Raw genomic sequence first — 19,190 nt, 5'->3', positions numbered from 1 at the left:
AACATATATGAAGCTAAGGCAAAGTAGCAATGTATGTGGAGTTTATGATATGGGCGTAAAGACAAAGAATATAATAATACAAAAAAAGATGTGCGTGATTGAAGTTTGAATTATTTGTCATTTTATAATTTATATAATTTTTATTAAGTATCGAGCTATAAATATAAAAAGGTAATTATTTACCGATCATTTTTTTTTGTTTTTTAAAATACATAATTTTTTTTTATACAGCACTCCACTTGAAGTTAACATTCTGTTCACTCATCTAATTCCATTATAATGTAATTAATAGATCAAATAAAATATTAATCAAATGACATTTTTACTTCTAAATGTAAAATTATTATGTTGTCTAAAATAAATGCCAAAAAAAATATGAATATCATTTAAAATTTCCCTAGTTCAATATGGCACCGTTGAAACTCTGCGAAACTTTCGTTCCCGTCCTTGAGCCTTGAACAATACAAGCAAAATCATTTTTTTAGAAGAAACCAAGGATATCAATTAATAAAAGAATTTAAATCTAACCGAAAAATCCTAATATCCTAACAGATGTCCAAAAGCAAAAGAAAAGAAAAGAAAAAAGAAGAAACATAATCCCATCAAGAAAAATGAGATGGACAGATGGCAACTAATGTTGGGGCTTTTTTTCAGTTAACTCCTTCCTCAACCTCTACACTTTCCCAGAATCACCAACCTTGTAAAACTACAACACAGCCAACTTCACCTTCTTTTTCTGCTTGATCTTCTTGGGCTTGGTGTATGTCTTCTTCTTTCTCTTCTTGGCCCCCCACAAAGCCGAAGCACCAAGTGCAGTGTCGACTACTTCTGGTTGTTGTAGTCGACCAATGTTCATAAGGTATTTAAAGTTTACTTTTTCTATTTCTTTTAGGAGATGTGATTAGGGTTTGATTTATTTGATCTTTGTATGGAGTGATTAATAGATCTTATTCTTTTCTTTCGGTTGACCTTTTTTTGTCTCCCGATCGCATTGTCTTTTTTTCATTTTTCTAATTTTTTTTTTTTGCATTAAACGAAGGCTTTTTTTTTATTCACATAAATAATAAATTTACTTCTATGATGTCAGTAAAATTCTAACTTGTATTACGACAGAAGTAGAAAATTGAAGAGAATATTAACTTTAGGTGGAGTGTTAAAAAAAATTATTTAAAAAAAATTAAAAAAACAAAACAAATGTTGGTGTATAATTGCTCATATAAAAATGGGCTTTATAAGAGTTTTGATCGGTGATTAGGTTATTCGTACAATACGATACGAAAGCTTATTCGTATCCGAGGCTTCTATAGCACAACATATCAACGTAAGCTGTGTTGGTTTAAAAGTCGGGCCCATAATGACTCATTTCTAGGGGGGGTTTCACTTTTCAGTCTATTGGGAAGCATGATTCAACTAGTAACACTGAAGGCTGATTCGCTATTGTTTTCGAATTGTTGTTTTTATGAAAAAAAAATGAAAATAAATATTATTTAAAATAATTTTTTTAAAATTTAAAGATATGTCTGGTTTTTTTATAAAAAAAATTCTGATAGAAAATAAAACACCTTCAATAGAAATATTTTAAAAAATTATTATTAAAAATAATTTCACTAACAAATATTAATTAATATTTAATCATTTTTATTATTTAATTAGTATGATTTTTTTATTTTTAAGAATAAATTGCGCAATCTTGTTAATTTTATTATTTAAAGAAATATAATAAATTCTATGTATTAAATTTAATAATATGAAAACCTAATATTATAGTTTATTAAAAAATTATTGTGAGATGGATAAAAAATAATAATAATAATAAATTTTAAAAATATAATATAACAAAAATTATAACAACTATAAGGTGGCGTTTGTTTTTTAACTTAATGACTTAAAGTGACTTAACTTAATTAATTAAGTTAATTAGAGGTGTTTGTTTTTATAACTTAATGAGACTTTTTAGATAATTTTGACTTAATAAAATAAACTAATTTTTTTAACTTTTTACTTAATGGAGAAATCTGAATTCAGTTAATTACTTGTTAATGTTAAAAATATCCCTGTTTTATAATTTATTTTTCATATCTATCCCAAAACTCACCTATAAATATTTACCCCACATAAAAATATCCATATTTTTTCTTTCTTATATTATATATGATAAAATTTGAAATTAATGGTATTTTATATATTAAAATTCTAAAATAATTATGTATTCACTTGAATATAATTTTACTTATAAATGTTAAAATATTATAGTATTTAATATATTATTTATTTGACATTCAAATTTAATAAAGATACAAATATAAAATTATATATTTTCAACTTTTTAAGTTGGAAAAAACAAATAACTTAATATTTATTTTTCAAAATTCAGACAAAAAAATAAATATATTATTCAGATTCAGACATTCAGACCTATTCAAAATTCAGACTAATTAAAATTTATTCAGATTTCAAACAAAAAAAACAAACGCAACCAGCCACCTAAGTATAACAATAATATAATATTAATAAATAATTATTAAATCTTCATAAAACCAAGTGAAGAACATCATCCGCCGGAACACGGCGTGTCGCAACGTCGGCACGGCATGAACTCTCAGATTGCCACCGTGCAATCTGGTGCATCAGCTGCTTCCTTTCGCCGTGTTCTCGAAGCTACCCATGCCACCGCTCATAACCGCCGTCGCCCTTTAGAGAAATAGAGAAGAAGAAGACAAGCAAGATTATTTGGGCTTGGTATTCTAGGTTTAGGGTTCCATTTTTCATTTGGGTTTGTTATGATTCAGGGGTTTGAAACCCTAGACCAAGTAATCAAAATCAAATGCATTAAATTATGATTCAGGGATTTAATTTTGCGGATTGGTTAAAGAAGACGGTGATGGATAAGGATGAGATTTGTTTCGGCGATTTGTTTGAGATGAGATTAAATGCCTTTGCAAAAATTATATTTCATTTTGCCGTCAATTTTATTTTTCCCCTGCACGGATTCGTTTTACGGTAAGAACTGGGATACACCGCTATTTGAGAATTAAGTCGGTATTAGAGTCAAATTTTAAAAAAAATTGATATTGTAAAATTTTTAAGCAATTAGTTTAACAAGATGACACCTACACAGCGTAATTAAATTATACCTATATAGTGTGATTAGATTATATTTGAAGCAAGGGCACTAATGTAATTGTAATCAGTGAACAAGAAGCAGAGAAGAAGAAGAGAAACAAAGAGGAAGAGTGTAAAAGAAGAAATAAAAATAAACGAAAGAAGAGAGAAAAAGTGAGGTGCGGGATGCAAAATGTCGAAACATCTGCGGGGTGGACTCCAAATTACCCAACTTACAACTAGTTTAGGTTTCGTGTCTGCATCCAAGCGATATTCTCAGTTTCGTCCGTTCAGATTTCAGTTTCAGGTAATCTAACTCTGTCTTCTCAAAACTTTCCTTTTCTATGTGCTTATTCGCTGAGAATTTTCATAATTTCTCGACTTAAATGGTCCCAAAAAATTTCACTATGTCCTTTTTATTTTTGTGCTATTTTTTTTTAATTCATTTCGGCACAAACATTATCATTCTTACTGTATGTACAGGGATACGAATTCCTTGAATGTTAATAACAAATATTAATCTTGCTGTAATACACACGTTAACTCAACTCAGCCTCAATCTTAAATTAGTTGGGGTTGGCTACATGAACCTGCTGCTTTTTTTCTTTTATTGGTTATGGAATCTGATAACTAACAATCTGCCTCTGTTTCTTTGAATTTCCCTAATTCTTATTATGTTTATCCAAGCAGTGTTAATCATTTTCCCAACCTTAAAATTTTAATTACCAATGTGGTGTACATCCAGGGATAGGACAAATGAATATTTTTTAAAGAGTCTTTGCCAATTCAACATCAAATAACTCTCCCCTTTGATAAATTATAAGCCCATTATTATGAACATACTGGTTTCGCCATCTAAAAACATGGCAAAGTACAACAAAAATTTCTCCTGAAATCTACAACAAGAAGTTTTCATGGGAAGGAGTTATAAAATGGTATGTCAATTCATTATTAGTATTTGATATCAAGCATTTAGCTGCTGGCACCTATAGGAAATCGACTGGAGATCTCTGTTCACCCCTCTTTCTTTCTTATGCTGCTTTTATTTCTCTTCCCGAAGTCTGCCTTCTTGTTTTGTGTTGATTTAACATGTGTGTTCTTGTTTTATTAACCAGGGCTGTGTCATCATTTCAATAGATATTTGGCTATTCTTGCATTGAAAAGAGAAAGGGGATGATGAGCGAAAGGCTGCCAGAAGAGCCTCAGTTTTATATGCACAAATGGTACTTCACCGTAGAGAGTTTTCGCCATCTAAGAAGGATGGTATCAGCTTCAAAAAAGATTCAGAATTATGGAAGCTGTATTGCTCGTTTCTGCAGGAGCTTGGCACGAAACTCAAATTGTAAGCCATTTTCTATCATGCTTTGGAGCTATGTTATAATTTGTGTGAAAGTCAATCAGAGAAATTTTCTTCTTTTTTCAGTTCTTAGGCACACATTACATTTTGTTAAATGTCTATTAGGATTCTGTCCCATAAAACCAGGCATGCTTTTATCTGAAACTAGTTATTATTATTTTATATATATATGATTTCAAGTGAATTTAGTTTCATCTTTGATTCCTGGCATGTTTGTGGTTATTGATCAGGTTCATTCTATGCTTGTCTCCTCTGACATTCATATTGTGTGGCATAACACTCTTCTTCTCTGACTAGATGAAAATAAATCTTTTGTTGTTTCTTTCAGCTGGGTAGTTTTATAGTTTCCTGTTATGTCCTGTAGACCCCCTACATGTTGAATGAGGGCTAAAAGCCATTACGCTTTCGTGTAGAAACAACAACCACCCCCCCCACAAAAAAAAACAACATGAGATAATGAATATGCTCTTACAATGAATGAGCTGCTAACAGCTTCCTACTAGTCCTTCTACTTGTTTCATCCAATGATTGACCCTTTAGAAAGGATTTATGATTATTGTTTTGTAGCGTCTCCATAGTCTTATTAGCTAAATTTTCTGTAAAGAGTTTCACAGTGCAGTACTTACTTTCAGGCCTCAGGTGATAGTGGCGTGTGCAATGATGTTGTGCCATCAGTTTTATATGCACCAATTACATGTAAAGAATGATAGCAAGTGAGTCCATTTCCATGATTTATACATACATGTTTTCTTGTTTCTCATTATCTAATAAGGGGGCAGAGTGCTGGATTCTAATTTTTCTGGATGAGATGAATACTAGTTAATTATGTAATAGAAAATTGACCTTTACTCTGTTCAGACGTATACGTCTACGTTAGACTTGTATAGCGGATTAGCGGCTAATGCAGGTGCGCTGAAGTTTACTTTTAAATTATTCATAAATAATTTTTATCTCTGCTGTCTCTCTTTGAAAAAATATGTACCCTTGACATCAATTGAGGTTTTAACCTAGGACATAATGTGTGGAGTTTGGAGAAAATGGTGCATGTTTCTGTGTCGACGCTGTTTTTTTACACAATATTTTCATGCTAAAACGATCATACATTTCTTAAACTTCTTCAAAGTGAAAAATTATATTTTCTTCAGACATCTTTGGTGGAAGATTGATGATGTTTTGAAATTGGAATATTGCTTATACTAATTTAGTCAATGATGGTGCATGTTTTTCAGATGATTGCAACCGTAAGCATATTCCTCGGTAGCAAAATAGAAGAAACACCATGCATGCTGGGAGATGTTGTTGTCCTGTCTTATGGCTTAATGTATAAAAGGGATCCTTCTGCACCATAGAGAATTAGACAAAGGAGAGTAGGTAGACATGCTTCGTAAACATGCCTACGCTTTTTCATTGCTACCTGTGCCCCTTGCTCATGCACCATTTTTGCCATGTAGGATGTTTACTATAAGCAGAAGGAATTAATCTTAACTGCAGAGAGGCTTTTACCAGCAACGATTGCTTTTGATTTTGATATCCAACTGCCCTACGAGCCACTTGTTGCAGCTTTTACGAGATTGGACCTTGTCTGTGATCTTGCAAAAAGTAGCATGGAATTTCATAAATGATTGGTAAGTACTCTATTCTCTTTAGTTTTACCCAATTTTTCTTGTATATGGTCAAGTTAAGATTCCATTTTGGACCTTTCTTTGTTCTTTTTTTTTTTTTAATTAATGAAACTTGAAGGCTTTATAGGGCACTGTGCTTGCGCTAGAAACCCCATTATATTGAGCTGGCTCCATGTTCCTTGCTGCCAAATTTCAAAAAAGTGAAGCTTCCTGAAAATGAGGAGAGATCTTGGTGGCTGGAGTTTGATATTTCACCCTTGTAGTTAGAAGGTTTGCTGCAATTATCTCATTGCATCTACTTGTTTTGTTTTTAGGGAAAATTTTAACCTGTGTTTCTGTGTGGGAAGCATTAACAGTTGTTTTAGAAATATAGAGGTAAGTAATATCTTTCATGAAATTAAATGATGTTGCATAAGTAAAAGGGTTGATGAGGTTTTAAAGTAGATTTCTATCGTACTTAGTATACCAATGCTTCTTATGACAAGTATTGAATCCGACACATACATCTTTAGATGCTAGGAAGTTGGTTACATTTTTTCAGTCTTTTTCAATATGTGGCACAATAGTTATCTATATGAGTGTACTGTGACGGTTTATTTCTTTTCCACTAATTGATTAGAATCATTGTAAGTTTCCTTTCTCAAATTTTACCAGAGGTCATTAAGCAGATGCCCAAGTTGTTGGAACAGGACAAAACAAGCTCTACGCTGTAAACAAGAGAAAGCCACTCAGTCTACAGATTCACCTGGAAAGACCAGTATTAGAATCCTGCAATCATGTGTTTCAGATGGATGCATTGCCAGCAGACCTTCGAGCCAGGGTGCCGGAGCAAATAATGACAGAGATGGAAAACCTCTGGCTGGTGGAGGAAGCACATTTCTGGGGAAGAAGATTTACCATGTCAAACGAGTAATAGTACTTCAAGCAGTGTTGTTGAGGATAGTGAAGGTGTGAGACGGCGCAGGACAGTGGAGTCTGATCAGACAGCTGCATACAAGATCATTTCTGTTAACAACAACCATATTAAGATAGATGCTAACCGAATTAGAGAGGCATTGAAGAGAAGAAAATGTGATGGGTCTGCAAATAAGAAGCTGATGGAAGCTGTTGAACCTGAGATAGAAGTGAAGTTTGGATAGAAAGAGAGCTGGAAAATGGTATTGAGCTGGAATCTACCGTTTCCTAAAAAAGAACAGGGTATTGTGACGTTTTCACCTATTGACCTTGGACTGGGAAATATAATTTTCTCAAAGTTAGTATTAGAGCACAAAATCTATAATTACAGTTCACCTGATGATTGTAGTACACTTAAAATATTATATACCATCTTCTTACATATTAGTTCCTGAATCTTATAGAAGTAGCTGCCTCTTCAATTAATGTGTAGAAGGTTTAGAAATCACATTGCAAAGCAAATAGAATTTCTTTCCTAATCGTCTTGCGTCTAATTAATAAGAAGAAAAAGCTTCCTCTTTTTTTTCATTATTATTCTTTGGAATAAAATGCAAAATGAAATGATACCAAAATTTTCAGTCAAACAAATAGCATTTAAGGTAAAGGTGGCAAAATGGGTTACATACACTTATACGACATCGATACGACACGGTTTTTTTTTTTTTTGTATTTATATTGATAAATATTAACACGATTAGTAAATGGGTTCACACGACATGATAATTCACTGTGTTGGATCACCTTAATAATACGAATATAAATTGATATGTGATATTATTATTGAAAAAGTTAATTGATATAAGTACTAAATACTAAATTAATTATTTGTTTCATATTCATATTATGTTATAAATTTGTTAATGTTATATTTATGTCATATTAATTTATTAATGACTTATTTTCAAGAATAATGTTAAAATTTACTTTTAAATTAATTTTTTTTTATTTTTTGTATTAAATATATGAAATAAGTTTACACGTTTAATAAAAGGATCACATATTTATTTAAATTTACAACAATACAAACCAGATAGGACACGGTCGTATAAATTGACACCTTCAATTAAGGTGATGTTTCTGAGGCTAAGAGCATTTTCTTCTTAATGTGGTTAAGAGGGGAAGAGAGCAATGTGTTACGTTCACCAGCACGACTCTTGCTAATAGAAAAAGGTAAATGTACCGGGGAGTTTTTAGACTTTTTGGTCCGAGAGAACTAAGGATACATTTAGCTGCTTGCATTACATTGTATTGTATTGCATTAAAATATTATTTTTATATTAACCTATGTTTGATTGCAATTTTAAATTACATTTCAGTATACTGAAAAGTTGGTTAATACAATGAAAGGAGGATAAAATAATCTCATAAGAGGATAAGGTTTGGACTTTATTGCATTAAAACATTAGTTATATTTTAAATTTTAATCATGTTTACATTTATTAATCAATGATTTATAAATAAAATTTAATTTCAATTTAATAAGCCTAAATATTTTGTAAATAAATGTTAATTATACATTATTTTATTTTTATTACATATAATCATTTTAATTATTTTACGTTAAGTGTGTATAAAATATTTTAATTGTTTAATCATTTATTATTTACTAAAATACTAAATTTAAAAATAAAATTTAAACAAAACAATTATATTCAATGTTAATAGATAAATATATCATAATTAAATTTAAATTTTAATATTATATTGTATTATAATATAAAATAATTATATTATATTATCATCTATATTATAACATAAACTATATTATAATATTTTATTATTTGATGATAATATATGATTAAATTATTTTTATATTATAAAAAATTAATATACAAAAATAATTATTTAATAACTAATGTAAAAAAAATTACCTTAAAAATATTAAAAATTTAAATAATATTAATACAAAATAATTTTATATATAATATAATTCATGCCACATCAAATATAGTATTATATTATAACTTAATGCAAGATACCATAATGTTAAATAAGTAATACAATGTAATATAACGTAGTGTGTCAAACGTAACGTAAAACATTGGGTAATTTCGGGTAGCCATAAAGAATTACAACGTACAAGCAGAGAAGCATACCGTGAAACCGTGAAAGGGAAAAGTGTTATCGGGTCTGACGATTTGATTGGGATTTTATTCTTCATACCTGTGATGCGAATTCCGTCCTTAGGCCTGTTGCTGCCACCAAAATAAAAGCTTAAAGAATCAAATCATAAGCAGGGTAGGATTGAAACATTTTCCCCATAGATATAACACATGTTTATTTGGTTTTGATTTCATAGATAACATACAGGTTCCTCGATTTTTTATATACATTTTTAGAGAACCAAATTGATCATTCTTGTTTTCCCCTACTAGGGTATTAGGCAGTTGCACTGGTTTAATACAAAGCATTTGAAGCCGAAAGCCAAAGTGGGACGTCAGAGTCTCAAGATCAGATATAGGTCTTCTTTTCACTATATATTGTATACGAGCAAATTAAAAGAGGGGCAAAATCTGTGCCGTTGTTGTTGGAAAATATAGCATTGTTTTTTCACTGACTGAGAAAAGGAATACGCTGGTCAGGGAATCGCATAGAATAAGGAAATATTTAGGGCTCGGTGAGTCAGTGGACATGGAAAGAAAAGAAAAAGCATGCCCCCTAGCCCTACTGTTGGATTTTCATGCCCTTGGGCTTCAGAAAGCATATATTCTCCTGTTCCAATGTCTTGTCTTCTTCTCAAAACATCTTTAAATCCTCCTACTTTATACCTCCTTTTAAGGGCTTTGCCAAAGTTTTGACCTAAAGTTGCAGTACTGTATATCATTCATCAACAAAAACGACAATAAATTAATTAATTGCAAAAGTTAACTGATGAACATTAATGTTCAATTTATTGCAAGTAATATATTTCCAGAGAAGGGATAACAGTTGTTGATCATATATAAGATTGATTTTCTATTGAGAACCTTTTTCTGGCCCGCCAAATTAACAAGCTGACATATGATATATGGGCCATTAACTATTAAATTATTATCAATTCTTTGTCTGATGTGGTTCACAGAAAATACTGGGATTGCGCATATACTAATACTGTCTTGAAATTATAAACGTTATGAAGATCAGTACATTAAATTTATATGTGACAAGATGCAAGAGCTTTCCAGAAATGAGGGACTAATTGTTTATACTATCTTCTTGTAATAGATTAATAGACACACTTTGAATATATATTTTTCCTTTTAAATCCCGTAAAGGAGCTTAGAAAATATCGATTTTATATGCACCAAGGCCAAGATATATAGCATCAGTAAAACCTGAAAATGTTCTGGGGAAGCATTTGTTTGATATTACACGCAGCTTCCTTTGAAATATAATCCGAATTCTGAAGTGATGAATTTCCATACACCGACTGTGTTAAAATCAGTTGAACAACTGAAAATTATATTTTGAAAATTAGTACAACTTTACAAAAGTGTATTAAAAATGGTAAATGCCACTTAAGTACGGGTTATCTGACCACGGGTTGACTGGCCACCACCTGAAAAAGGGAAATAGTTTCTACATTAGTGATGGTGATGGTCCCTAAAGTCACCAGAGATAGCTAATTCATAGATTATTTATATGAGATTATTAGAGACAGTGCAATTGGAGAGTAGGCAACTAGCTAGGGTAATCCTTTCCTCATCCTTTTTGTATCTTTTCCGTAACTATATATATTAATTCATGTGTCCTTGTAATTACAATAGATTAATAATTATTTAAAGAAATCCAAATGTAATGCACCCTTCATCTGCAATAGTTGATAAGTAAAACTTTTGCACTGGATGATTTTTTTGGGGGGTTGGGAGTGGGGCTAGAAATTAAACGTATATAATCCTTCTTGTTGAACATCCCATTGTAATTTGAGCTTCAATCTCTGGCTTCAATTATATGGCTTTCATTTAACAATGATTTAGCGGTGTGATTCAATCAAGTTGATGCTTCAAAAGCAAGGAATCTGCAGCAGCCTTGACATGTTCACTGGCTACACATATAGAATTAATGGTTCCATATGTCAATACAAGGCACACAAAAAATGTTCATAGTTTCATGGAAGTGAGAGTAAAAATTAATTAAACAATTTCATTGTAAATTGATGTAGGGGAGCAGCTTTTTTGAATTGAATCTTGGAAGATAGTGAGACTATGAAATATAAAAAAAGGTGAAAGGAAGAAAAAGCTACTGATAAAGAAAATTGAAAAAGTTTTGAAGAAGAATAATAAGGGAGAAAAAAATAGTTAAACAAACAACAAATATATATAAAGGTTGTCGTCTGTGAGATGGGTGGGCGTGCAGCAGCTTGAGAGTAAAAGGAGAGCTAAAAAAGAAAAGCAAAGTATTTAGCTTGCCCATACTCTCATTTCACATTCTCCCATCTACTTTTTCGACTGATGTGAACTTTCGTGGGGCTGAAATCAAATTATTATAGCTATTTTTTTTTTCTTTTTTAGTTTTCTTTGGAATGACAGCTTAATCATACTTGTTAATCTCTTATTACGCCTCTCTCTCATTCACAAACCAAAAAAAAAAAAAAAAAAAATATATATATATATATATATATATATATATAAAGAAATAGATATTTTTTTTCCTCAGCCTTGTTATGGTCAGTTAGGTTTTCCTTTTTTTTAAAAAAAAAATATTATTTTACATCTCATTTTTCACATACAAAACTATATTATTAAAGCATATATCAACTCATTCAATAAACTTGTAATTAATTAGTCCACTTATATATTTACAAGTGGGTATGCATGTAACAGTTTATGTATATATGCAGATCAGAATGGCTAGTTCTAGGGTTGCGTCCTTTTGTTTGCCACTAAGGGATGTGGTTGAGAAATTAGATGCTACGATATTTTTCAAGCCCTCGGGCATCATAAATGGAGAAATTTGAAACAAAAACATAAATGCAAGTTGCCTCATCTCTCATAGCCCTGCCGGACCGCATATCAGAAAGAGATTAATGTTGATAAGACATAAATCCAACAATTTTGGATAATTGGTCCATGTACTAATAATATAAATTGGATTAATCCTGTTAAAATCAGTGCTTCACATTCACAAATCAAGGGCAGCATGATGCAATGTGATTCGAATCTCTCCACTTTATTTATATATCTTTTTTTCTTTTAAAAAAATAAAAAAATTAATATTGGTGAGCCTGCTGAAAGCTCATTTGTTAAGAGTAATTATTTAAAACCAACAAAGTGTTGGCTCCACTGGTAATGGAATCCCCTTAAGTGGCTTGATTGAGTTTATTCCTCAGTTCGAATCACAGGGAAGTCGCATTTGTTGGGAGAACATGTGCCTCCCGATTCGAGTAGAGACTTTTAATCTGGGTTGTGGTACAAACTTAAAAGTACCTCCCATAATTGAGACGCTCTCCAAAACATCTCGTGGTTAAGACAAAAAAAAAAAGAGTAACTATTTAAATTTTCTTTTTTTAAAGTTTACAGCGAGTTCTTATTAACTGAATCATTGCTACAGCGACTTCGTATTAATTGAATCATTGCCATCCAATAAAAGGGAGAAAGGATCGATGAAGGCATAAATTGCAGCGAAAAAATAAAAGTGATTTTGCTTGTAATCAAAGCTTGAGTGGACTTTGGTTTGCGAGAGCAGCTTGTGACTGAAGTTTTGCTTACGAAAAAATGAGCAATTCTCACAAGGAAATGTTTCCGGTCCCAAAAATTATGCGAGCACCATGCAGCTTTCCACATTTACAAGGGCTACACGTAATTCATTATTAGCCCGGCTTGTTGAAATTACAAGGTAGTCCACAACCGCCACGCTTTTAAAGTTTCTACCGTTAACGTCACATGGGTATTTCGGTCAATTACGGCCTTCATTATTTGCTGGAAAGTCTATCATTTGCATTTTGTTTTCGGTGCTCGTCTTTGTCCCCAAATAGTTAATCGGAAGGGGTAATAACTAAGCCGTTGTCATTTTGTAAATTTGTATTAAAATTATTAGATAGGAACGCTAAACCGCGCATTTAATACATTTTAATATATTTTTATGAACAGTAAAAATTCTTTTAAGAATTATAATTTATGTAGAAATTCAAATTTATTTGACTCATTCGTGCTGATTAAGCTTTTTCTTTTTTTATGTGGGAATGAAACAAACCATCATAATCAACAAGTTTTCTTTTTTGAAGAGGCCATTATGAACCAAATCGACGGTCTCAATTTTTTTTTCTTTTTTTCTTTTTTGGTTAACACAATTTTTTTTTTTTTTTGTCTTAACAACGAGATATCTTGGGGAAGACCCCAATTATGGGAGACACCTTTAAACCCGTACCACAATTCAGACTAAAAGTTCCCGCTCGAACCGGGAGGCACATGTTCTCTCCATAAAGGCGACTTCCCTGCAATTCGAATTGTGGAGCAAATCCAGTCAAGCCACTTAAAGGGACTCCATTGCCAGTGGAACCAATACTTTATTGGTTTGGTTAACACAAAATATGAATGAATTAAATTCGATTATTGAGCGGAGAATATTAGAGAAATTAAGGATCACTGTAGAGACCCAGATTGAATTTATATATAAGGAGCTTGAACATGTGCGGGATAATGGATATGTAAGAGACAGAGAGAGAGAGAGAGAGAGAGAGAGCATGGTGGCTATCATTATTTCACGTCTGAGAACTTTGTTGAAAGCCTTGGGATCGAAGGCAGGATCTTAATCATAACATATTGCAACTATAATCATCCTCCTGTAATTGCAGAGAATGCAATAAAGCATTTTGCTAGCCAGAAGAGAGAGTGAGTAGATAATCAAAAATAATTCTTACAAAGGGCTTTTTTTCTTTTCTTTTCTTTTTTTCTTTTTTCTGGTTGCAATATCTTATATTGATCGAAGCAGCTACCGAAAAAGGTGATAAGCCTGAAAAGAAAAGGAAGAATAGTTAATTTTTAAATACTTCTGAGAGAGAAGTATGGAGAATTAAAATTTATTTAAGGCTCTCTCTTCTCTTTCTTTCTTTTGAAGGCTACTTTAAAATGGAAACTCGAAAGAGTAAAGAGAAAAAACTCACCAAAAGTGGCTTGGCTCGCTAAAAGCAAGAAGGTGTGTGTGGGAGTCACCTGATTATGCAGTGTGTGTCTTTGAATATAGCTATAGAGTGTGAGAGGATTCCTACACCAAGCTGCTGGGTTACTAAAATCTAATTCCTCATCATCTTGGGATTTTCGAGTCCCCCCTTTTTTAAAAATATATAAAATAAAATAAAAAATCTTTGTTCTTTTATCATCATGGAGTCTGCGAATCATCAGCTTCGTCAAGACCAGCTTGTTGGGTCTCCTTCGTCGTCTTCTTCTTCTTTACCAACCCCATCATCTTGCTATGGAGTTGCCAGCAGTAGTACCCAAAATGCTTGGACCCCTATCCCAAATGTCACTTTGTGAGTTCCCCACCTCTCTCTCTCTCTCTCTCTCTCTCTCTTTAATTATCTTTGAGCTCTCTGCAATGGATGCTATTTTTCGCTCGGTAGCTAGCTGTTCACAGTACCATCATGAATTTACTTTAAGATTTGGAATCTCTCTTTGTTTCTTTTCTGATTTGATGTGCATCAATCAGTAACTAAAGGGCATGCATGCCTAGACATCAAAATGTAATTGCTAGATTTTGATCTTCAAGCAACTGTCTCATGAGTCAGGAATATTAATTTAAAGACACACACATACACCCACACTTTTTTTTATTTTTTATTTGGAATCCAAGAATAATGTTTTGGCTTTCATACAGTACATACCAAAATATAAATATAACCACTTACATCAATGTTTCTTCACTAATTTTGTTTGAAAATAATTTCATTTTATTTGTTTTCTCTAAACTGTTTGTGCAGGAGCTCTGGTAACTTCATTTACAATGGAGTCATCTTAAATTCAACACACAAAAATGAGATTCTACTCCCACCTGCTGCCAATAGTTCGATGATCCAAGAATCTGCCGGCTTGCACTGGATTAATAGTCAGTCAGCTCATGAACACTTTGCTAAAATTAAGGATGAGTTCTCAGATTCGTTTCCGAAATTTACAGAAATGTCAAGCAGCCCCTCCAGTAATATTAATGAAGATTCTGATTTAAGTACCGCAAGCTACTTAAAGAATGAGCAGAAGAATTTGAATGATCTCGGTGACAAGCTATTGCTCAAGGGTGCTATGTCTTCAGGATTTCCAATCAATGGGAATCATTTTCCAGCTGGAGATTTGTATTCAAGTGCCCACAACATTTCAAGTGTTGGAGGTGCTATGCCCAGTAGAGGAAACTTCAGCCAGATTTATCCGAGTATAAATATTTCAAACTTGAGTCAAACATCTTCTACAAATTCAACCAACTTTGACATGAACTTGCAGTTTTTGGATCTGTTAGCATCTTCAAGAGTTAGTGGTGATTTTAGCCAGCCTTCACACGACAATCTTGGTTTATATAAAGAGAGCCTTCCTTTCGGTTGTGATCAGCATCATTTACAGCAATCAAGTCGCCGGCCATCTTGTAGTCCTAGCAATAAAGTAAGTACTGCTAATTAGTCCTTCTTGTTCTTCATGTAGGCAATGTTCAATGTACAAAACAACTCCCACAATACAAATCAGTCATCTATTTTATTATTTGATCGTCACTTGAAAGAGAAGTTGGCTTTTATTGTAAAAAGTTGATAATCAAAATCATGTCTCCAAAAGAATATATAGCGTGCCTTTATCTTTTTGCTACATTAGGTGATGTGTCTGTGTATTGGTGAACTTTCAGCTTTAAACATTTGTGATTAGCCCTTTATCAGAATTTCAGTAGTGCTTGGACCTTTTTATGTTATAATCTTTTGATGATCATTCATCTGACCATCTTTACTACTCTCTTTTTTGAATTGCAAAGATAGCACACTTCATCAATAACAGTGAAATAACAGAGGCAACAAAGCGACACGGCGGTGTGATGGAGCCAAAGGCAACGCAGTTTGCGTCTAAGAAATCGAGATTGGAGTCACGCGCTTCTTGCCCTCCTATGAAGGTGAATGCCAATTAATCAATAATCACGTTCTGTAATTTTGTTATCTTAATGCGCTACTACCGGTTGAGTCTTGGCTCTAATAGTATAATGCTTTAATAATTTGGCATTAGCACAGGTTAGGAAAGAGAAACTAGGAGATCGAATTGCAGCTCTTCAGCAGTTGGTAGCGCCCTTCGGCAAGGTACGTTATTCAAGCTATTTGCATGAAATCAAATTGACTATAGTCTGTACTGAAGCTTATTGCAATCTTCAAATTAAAGGCAAAAAATTAGATCGATTTAATTAAATGTTGCTATTTGATTCAAAAGGAGATTAAATTATTATAAATAGTAGCTAGAATCGGCCTCTTGCAAAGTGCAAAGGGTAGATGACGTACCTGTGGGTGTTTTTTGCATGTGGGGGTGGAGAATATTTCAGACAGATACCGCATCCGTACTACTGGAGGCTATTGGGTACATCAAGTTCCTTCAGAACCAGGTCGAGGTAATTTCAATTCCCAACGTTCTTGTTGAAATCTTTTATGTCCCATTCTGACACATTGCCTTCTGTACGTCATATTTTTACCTCAAAAATCTAACCACCGCCGGTCAAATTAACCAACCCAATCCTTTTTCACAAATTTAAACCCTCTAGACGTACGTAGACAGCAGCGGAGCCAGAGAGCTAGGGTTTCAGTAGGTTACTACATTTCGGGATTATCAACCCTACATTAACTATAATATATATATATATATATACATATACATATGTGTGTGTATTCTCTACTGTGGAGTTTGATTGCCTAAAGTTCTCATTGTCGCATAATATCTTACTGCAACTTATATGTATGTGCGGAGTTTGAGCAATACATCTTGCCATGCAATGTGGGTGGGCAGTTTAATTCATTTAATTAACGTTGGAGTCTTGGACAATTCGTTGATTTAGTCTTAACTTCCTGTACCATGTGTATGCAGACATTAAGTGTTCCTTACATGAAGTCATCACGGAGCAGGCCCTCTAGAACAATGCAAGGGGTAAGAAAGTATTCCCTAATATTGTAACTGTAAAATTGATTAGAATCAAGAGGTGCCATGGTGTCCACGCATGCTAACACAAAATTACTGGTAATTATAATGATTCAGGGCTCGATTGCAGCAAATGGGGATGAAGAACCGAAGCGAGATCTAAGAAGCCGAGGGCTTTGTCTTGTGCCATTATCATGCATGTCTTACGTTACCAATGACGACTGTGGCGGTGGTATTTGGCCACCGCCGAGCTTCGGTGGAGGAACTTAATTTAGTTTTTGTTATTTTCCAATCTTACTTATGGGCAAAACAAACACTGCCCTACTGTCATGCTGATGAACCCTGGTCTGCTACTGCAGAAGCAAATTAAAATTCCTTAATCCTAATGGAGCAAATTTGGTCATCTTGTTAAAATTATTCAGGATGGACCAAGTTTGATCCATTATTAACTATTCATGTTCCTTCCTTGTTAATTTAAACGGAACATTTGATTACTTACATATCTGTAAACAAAGTCATTGATGTTCCACATGTCCTTCGATTCAATAACTTGTGTTTGTTGCCTTCAGTTTTGTGCGTAGACCAGAATAAGCAATCATCAACCCTCTCCTTTTTATCTTTCTCGCCCTTCGGCTTTGTGGTATGTAAATAGGAAACCAAACAGGAAACAGCTAAGCAAGACAAAGGCCCAGACCCACGTAATCATGACTCGCAAAAAGGCCCATCACTCTCCGGAATTTTGCAGAAGCGGCGGTGCCAAAGCCAAATTCAGAAACTTTTTTGTCCCCCGTCTTCCATTAAATTTTCAGATTGATTCCTCCAAATACATGTTCAGCTTGCCACTGCAGATTGTGGACATCAACCATTCAACCAGCAACAGCCTACATATGGTAACAGAACGTGCTAAATGAATTATTTAACTCCAACTCTCGAAACTACCCTTAAACTATTAACCTATTTCTTACAATTTAAAAGCTTAATAATTCTTTTTCTTTCACACAATCACTTATTTATGATAAAGATTTATCATCAGAAATTTAAATCACACTTACTCCTATAAATGAATTTATAGTTTACTTATTTAAAACAAATTATATAAATGTATTCTTTTTCATTTTAAATAATATTTATAACTGATTAAGTTAAAAAATATTTTTTTTCTAATACATATATTTAATTCAACAAACTCTATTTAATTGTTTAACTTGAAGTTTCTACTTTCTAAAATTATTTAATTTGAAGATATTTCTAGCATGATAAGTACATTTCTTTAAATACGAGATACCTTTTTAATGTACTTGAATGCAAATATAAAGGGCATAATTATCAAATTACTAGTTTTTAGGCCCGATTAGGATTGCAATTGAAATGGTATAAGCAACTTATTTTATAAGTTTTGATAAAAATAGCATTTGGTAATTTTTTTTTAAAGATGTTTATTTCCTAAATTTCTTTATTTGGACAGCAACTTTTAAAAGTAAGTAAATGGTTGTTTTTTATAGGTTACTTATTAAATAAGGCATCACACTTTTTAAAGCTTCTATTATAACGTTAATATTTTAATAAAAATTCAATTATATATTACTTCTCAATGAACCCTAATATACAAATAAAATACAATTTAAATTTATGTCTATTTTTATCATTATACAACAAAACGGTACTTTTATAATAACATTTACCAAAGACATAATTTACTTTTCAAATTTACAACAATTGCGGTAACACAATTTACCGAATACTAAGTTGTTCTTTTAATCAGTAGCTTATTTTATTTACACAGTAAAAACTAAGGATGGCAAATTATGGGCTTGGAAAGCCCATGTTACTGGTAATAGACCTAAACTCTCTAAAAGCCCATCCAAGCTTAAAGCGGGCGGGCTTGGGCCTTCGTTAATATTTAACTAAAATTTTAATAAAATTGAAAATTTTAAAAACACTAAAATTAAATATGATTATTTAATACATAATAAATTAATAGTTCAATACTCAAAATACTAGTAACACAATATAATAAATTATAAATTCAAATTAAAAAAAAACTATCATACATACGCATTCAAATAAATTCAAACCTAATTCAAAATTAGAGCTATT

At 32.3% G+C, this 19,190-nt stretch overlaps 1 protein-coding gene and 1 long non-coding RNA gene across 10 annotated transcripts; both read left to right on the top strand.

The window, feature by feature from the left end:
• The first annotated feature begins 416 nt into the window (after window positions 1-416).
• Window positions 417-7,242, top strand: LOC102623325 (uncharacterized). 9 transcript variants are annotated; one of them, XR_008055388.1, is made up of 5 exons: window positions 417-859; window positions 3,192-3,409; window positions 4,218-4,444; window positions 5,689-5,830; window positions 5,911-7,242. It is a non-coding gene; the product is annotated as an uncharacterized LOC102623325 (long non-coding RNA). The 9 variants fall into 9 exon arrangements; XR_008055386.1 differs by lacking the exon at window positions 417-859 and adding an exon at window positions 2,573-3,000; XR_370226.4 differs by lacking the exon at window positions 417-859 and having other exon boundaries at window positions 2,573-3,409; window positions 5,911-6,084; window positions 6,209-7,242.
• A 6,408-nt stretch (window positions 7,243-13,650) lies between these two features.
• Window positions 13,651-17,591, top strand: LOC102623049 (transcription factor bHLH110). Its single transcript, XM_006473485.4, has 7 exons — window positions 13,651-14,482; window positions 14,930-15,596; window positions 15,955-16,089; window positions 16,205-16,270; window positions 16,507-16,572; window positions 17,043-17,102; window positions 17,211-17,591. The coding sequence occupies exons 1-7, from the start codon at window positions 14,334-14,336 to the stop codon at window positions 17,361-17,363; spliced, it is 1,296 nt and encodes a 431-aa protein (XP_006473548.2). The 5' UTR covers window positions 13,651-14,333; the 3' UTR covers window positions 17,364-17,591.
• The last annotated feature ends 1,599 nt before the right edge of the window (window positions 17,592-19,190 follow it).

The sequence above is a fragment of the Citrus sinensis genome, chromosome 5, assembly GCF_022201045.2.
Source record: "Citrus sinensis cultivar Valencia sweet orange chromosome 5, DVS_A1.0, whole genome shotgun sequence".
In the NCBI taxonomy this organism is placed as follows: Eukaryota; Viridiplantae; Streptophyta; class Magnoliopsida; order Sapindales; family Rutaceae; genus Citrus; species Citrus sinensis.
The sequence above is the reverse complement of the archived record's forward strand: the minus strand, read 5'-3'. Positions and strand labels throughout refer to the sequence as shown.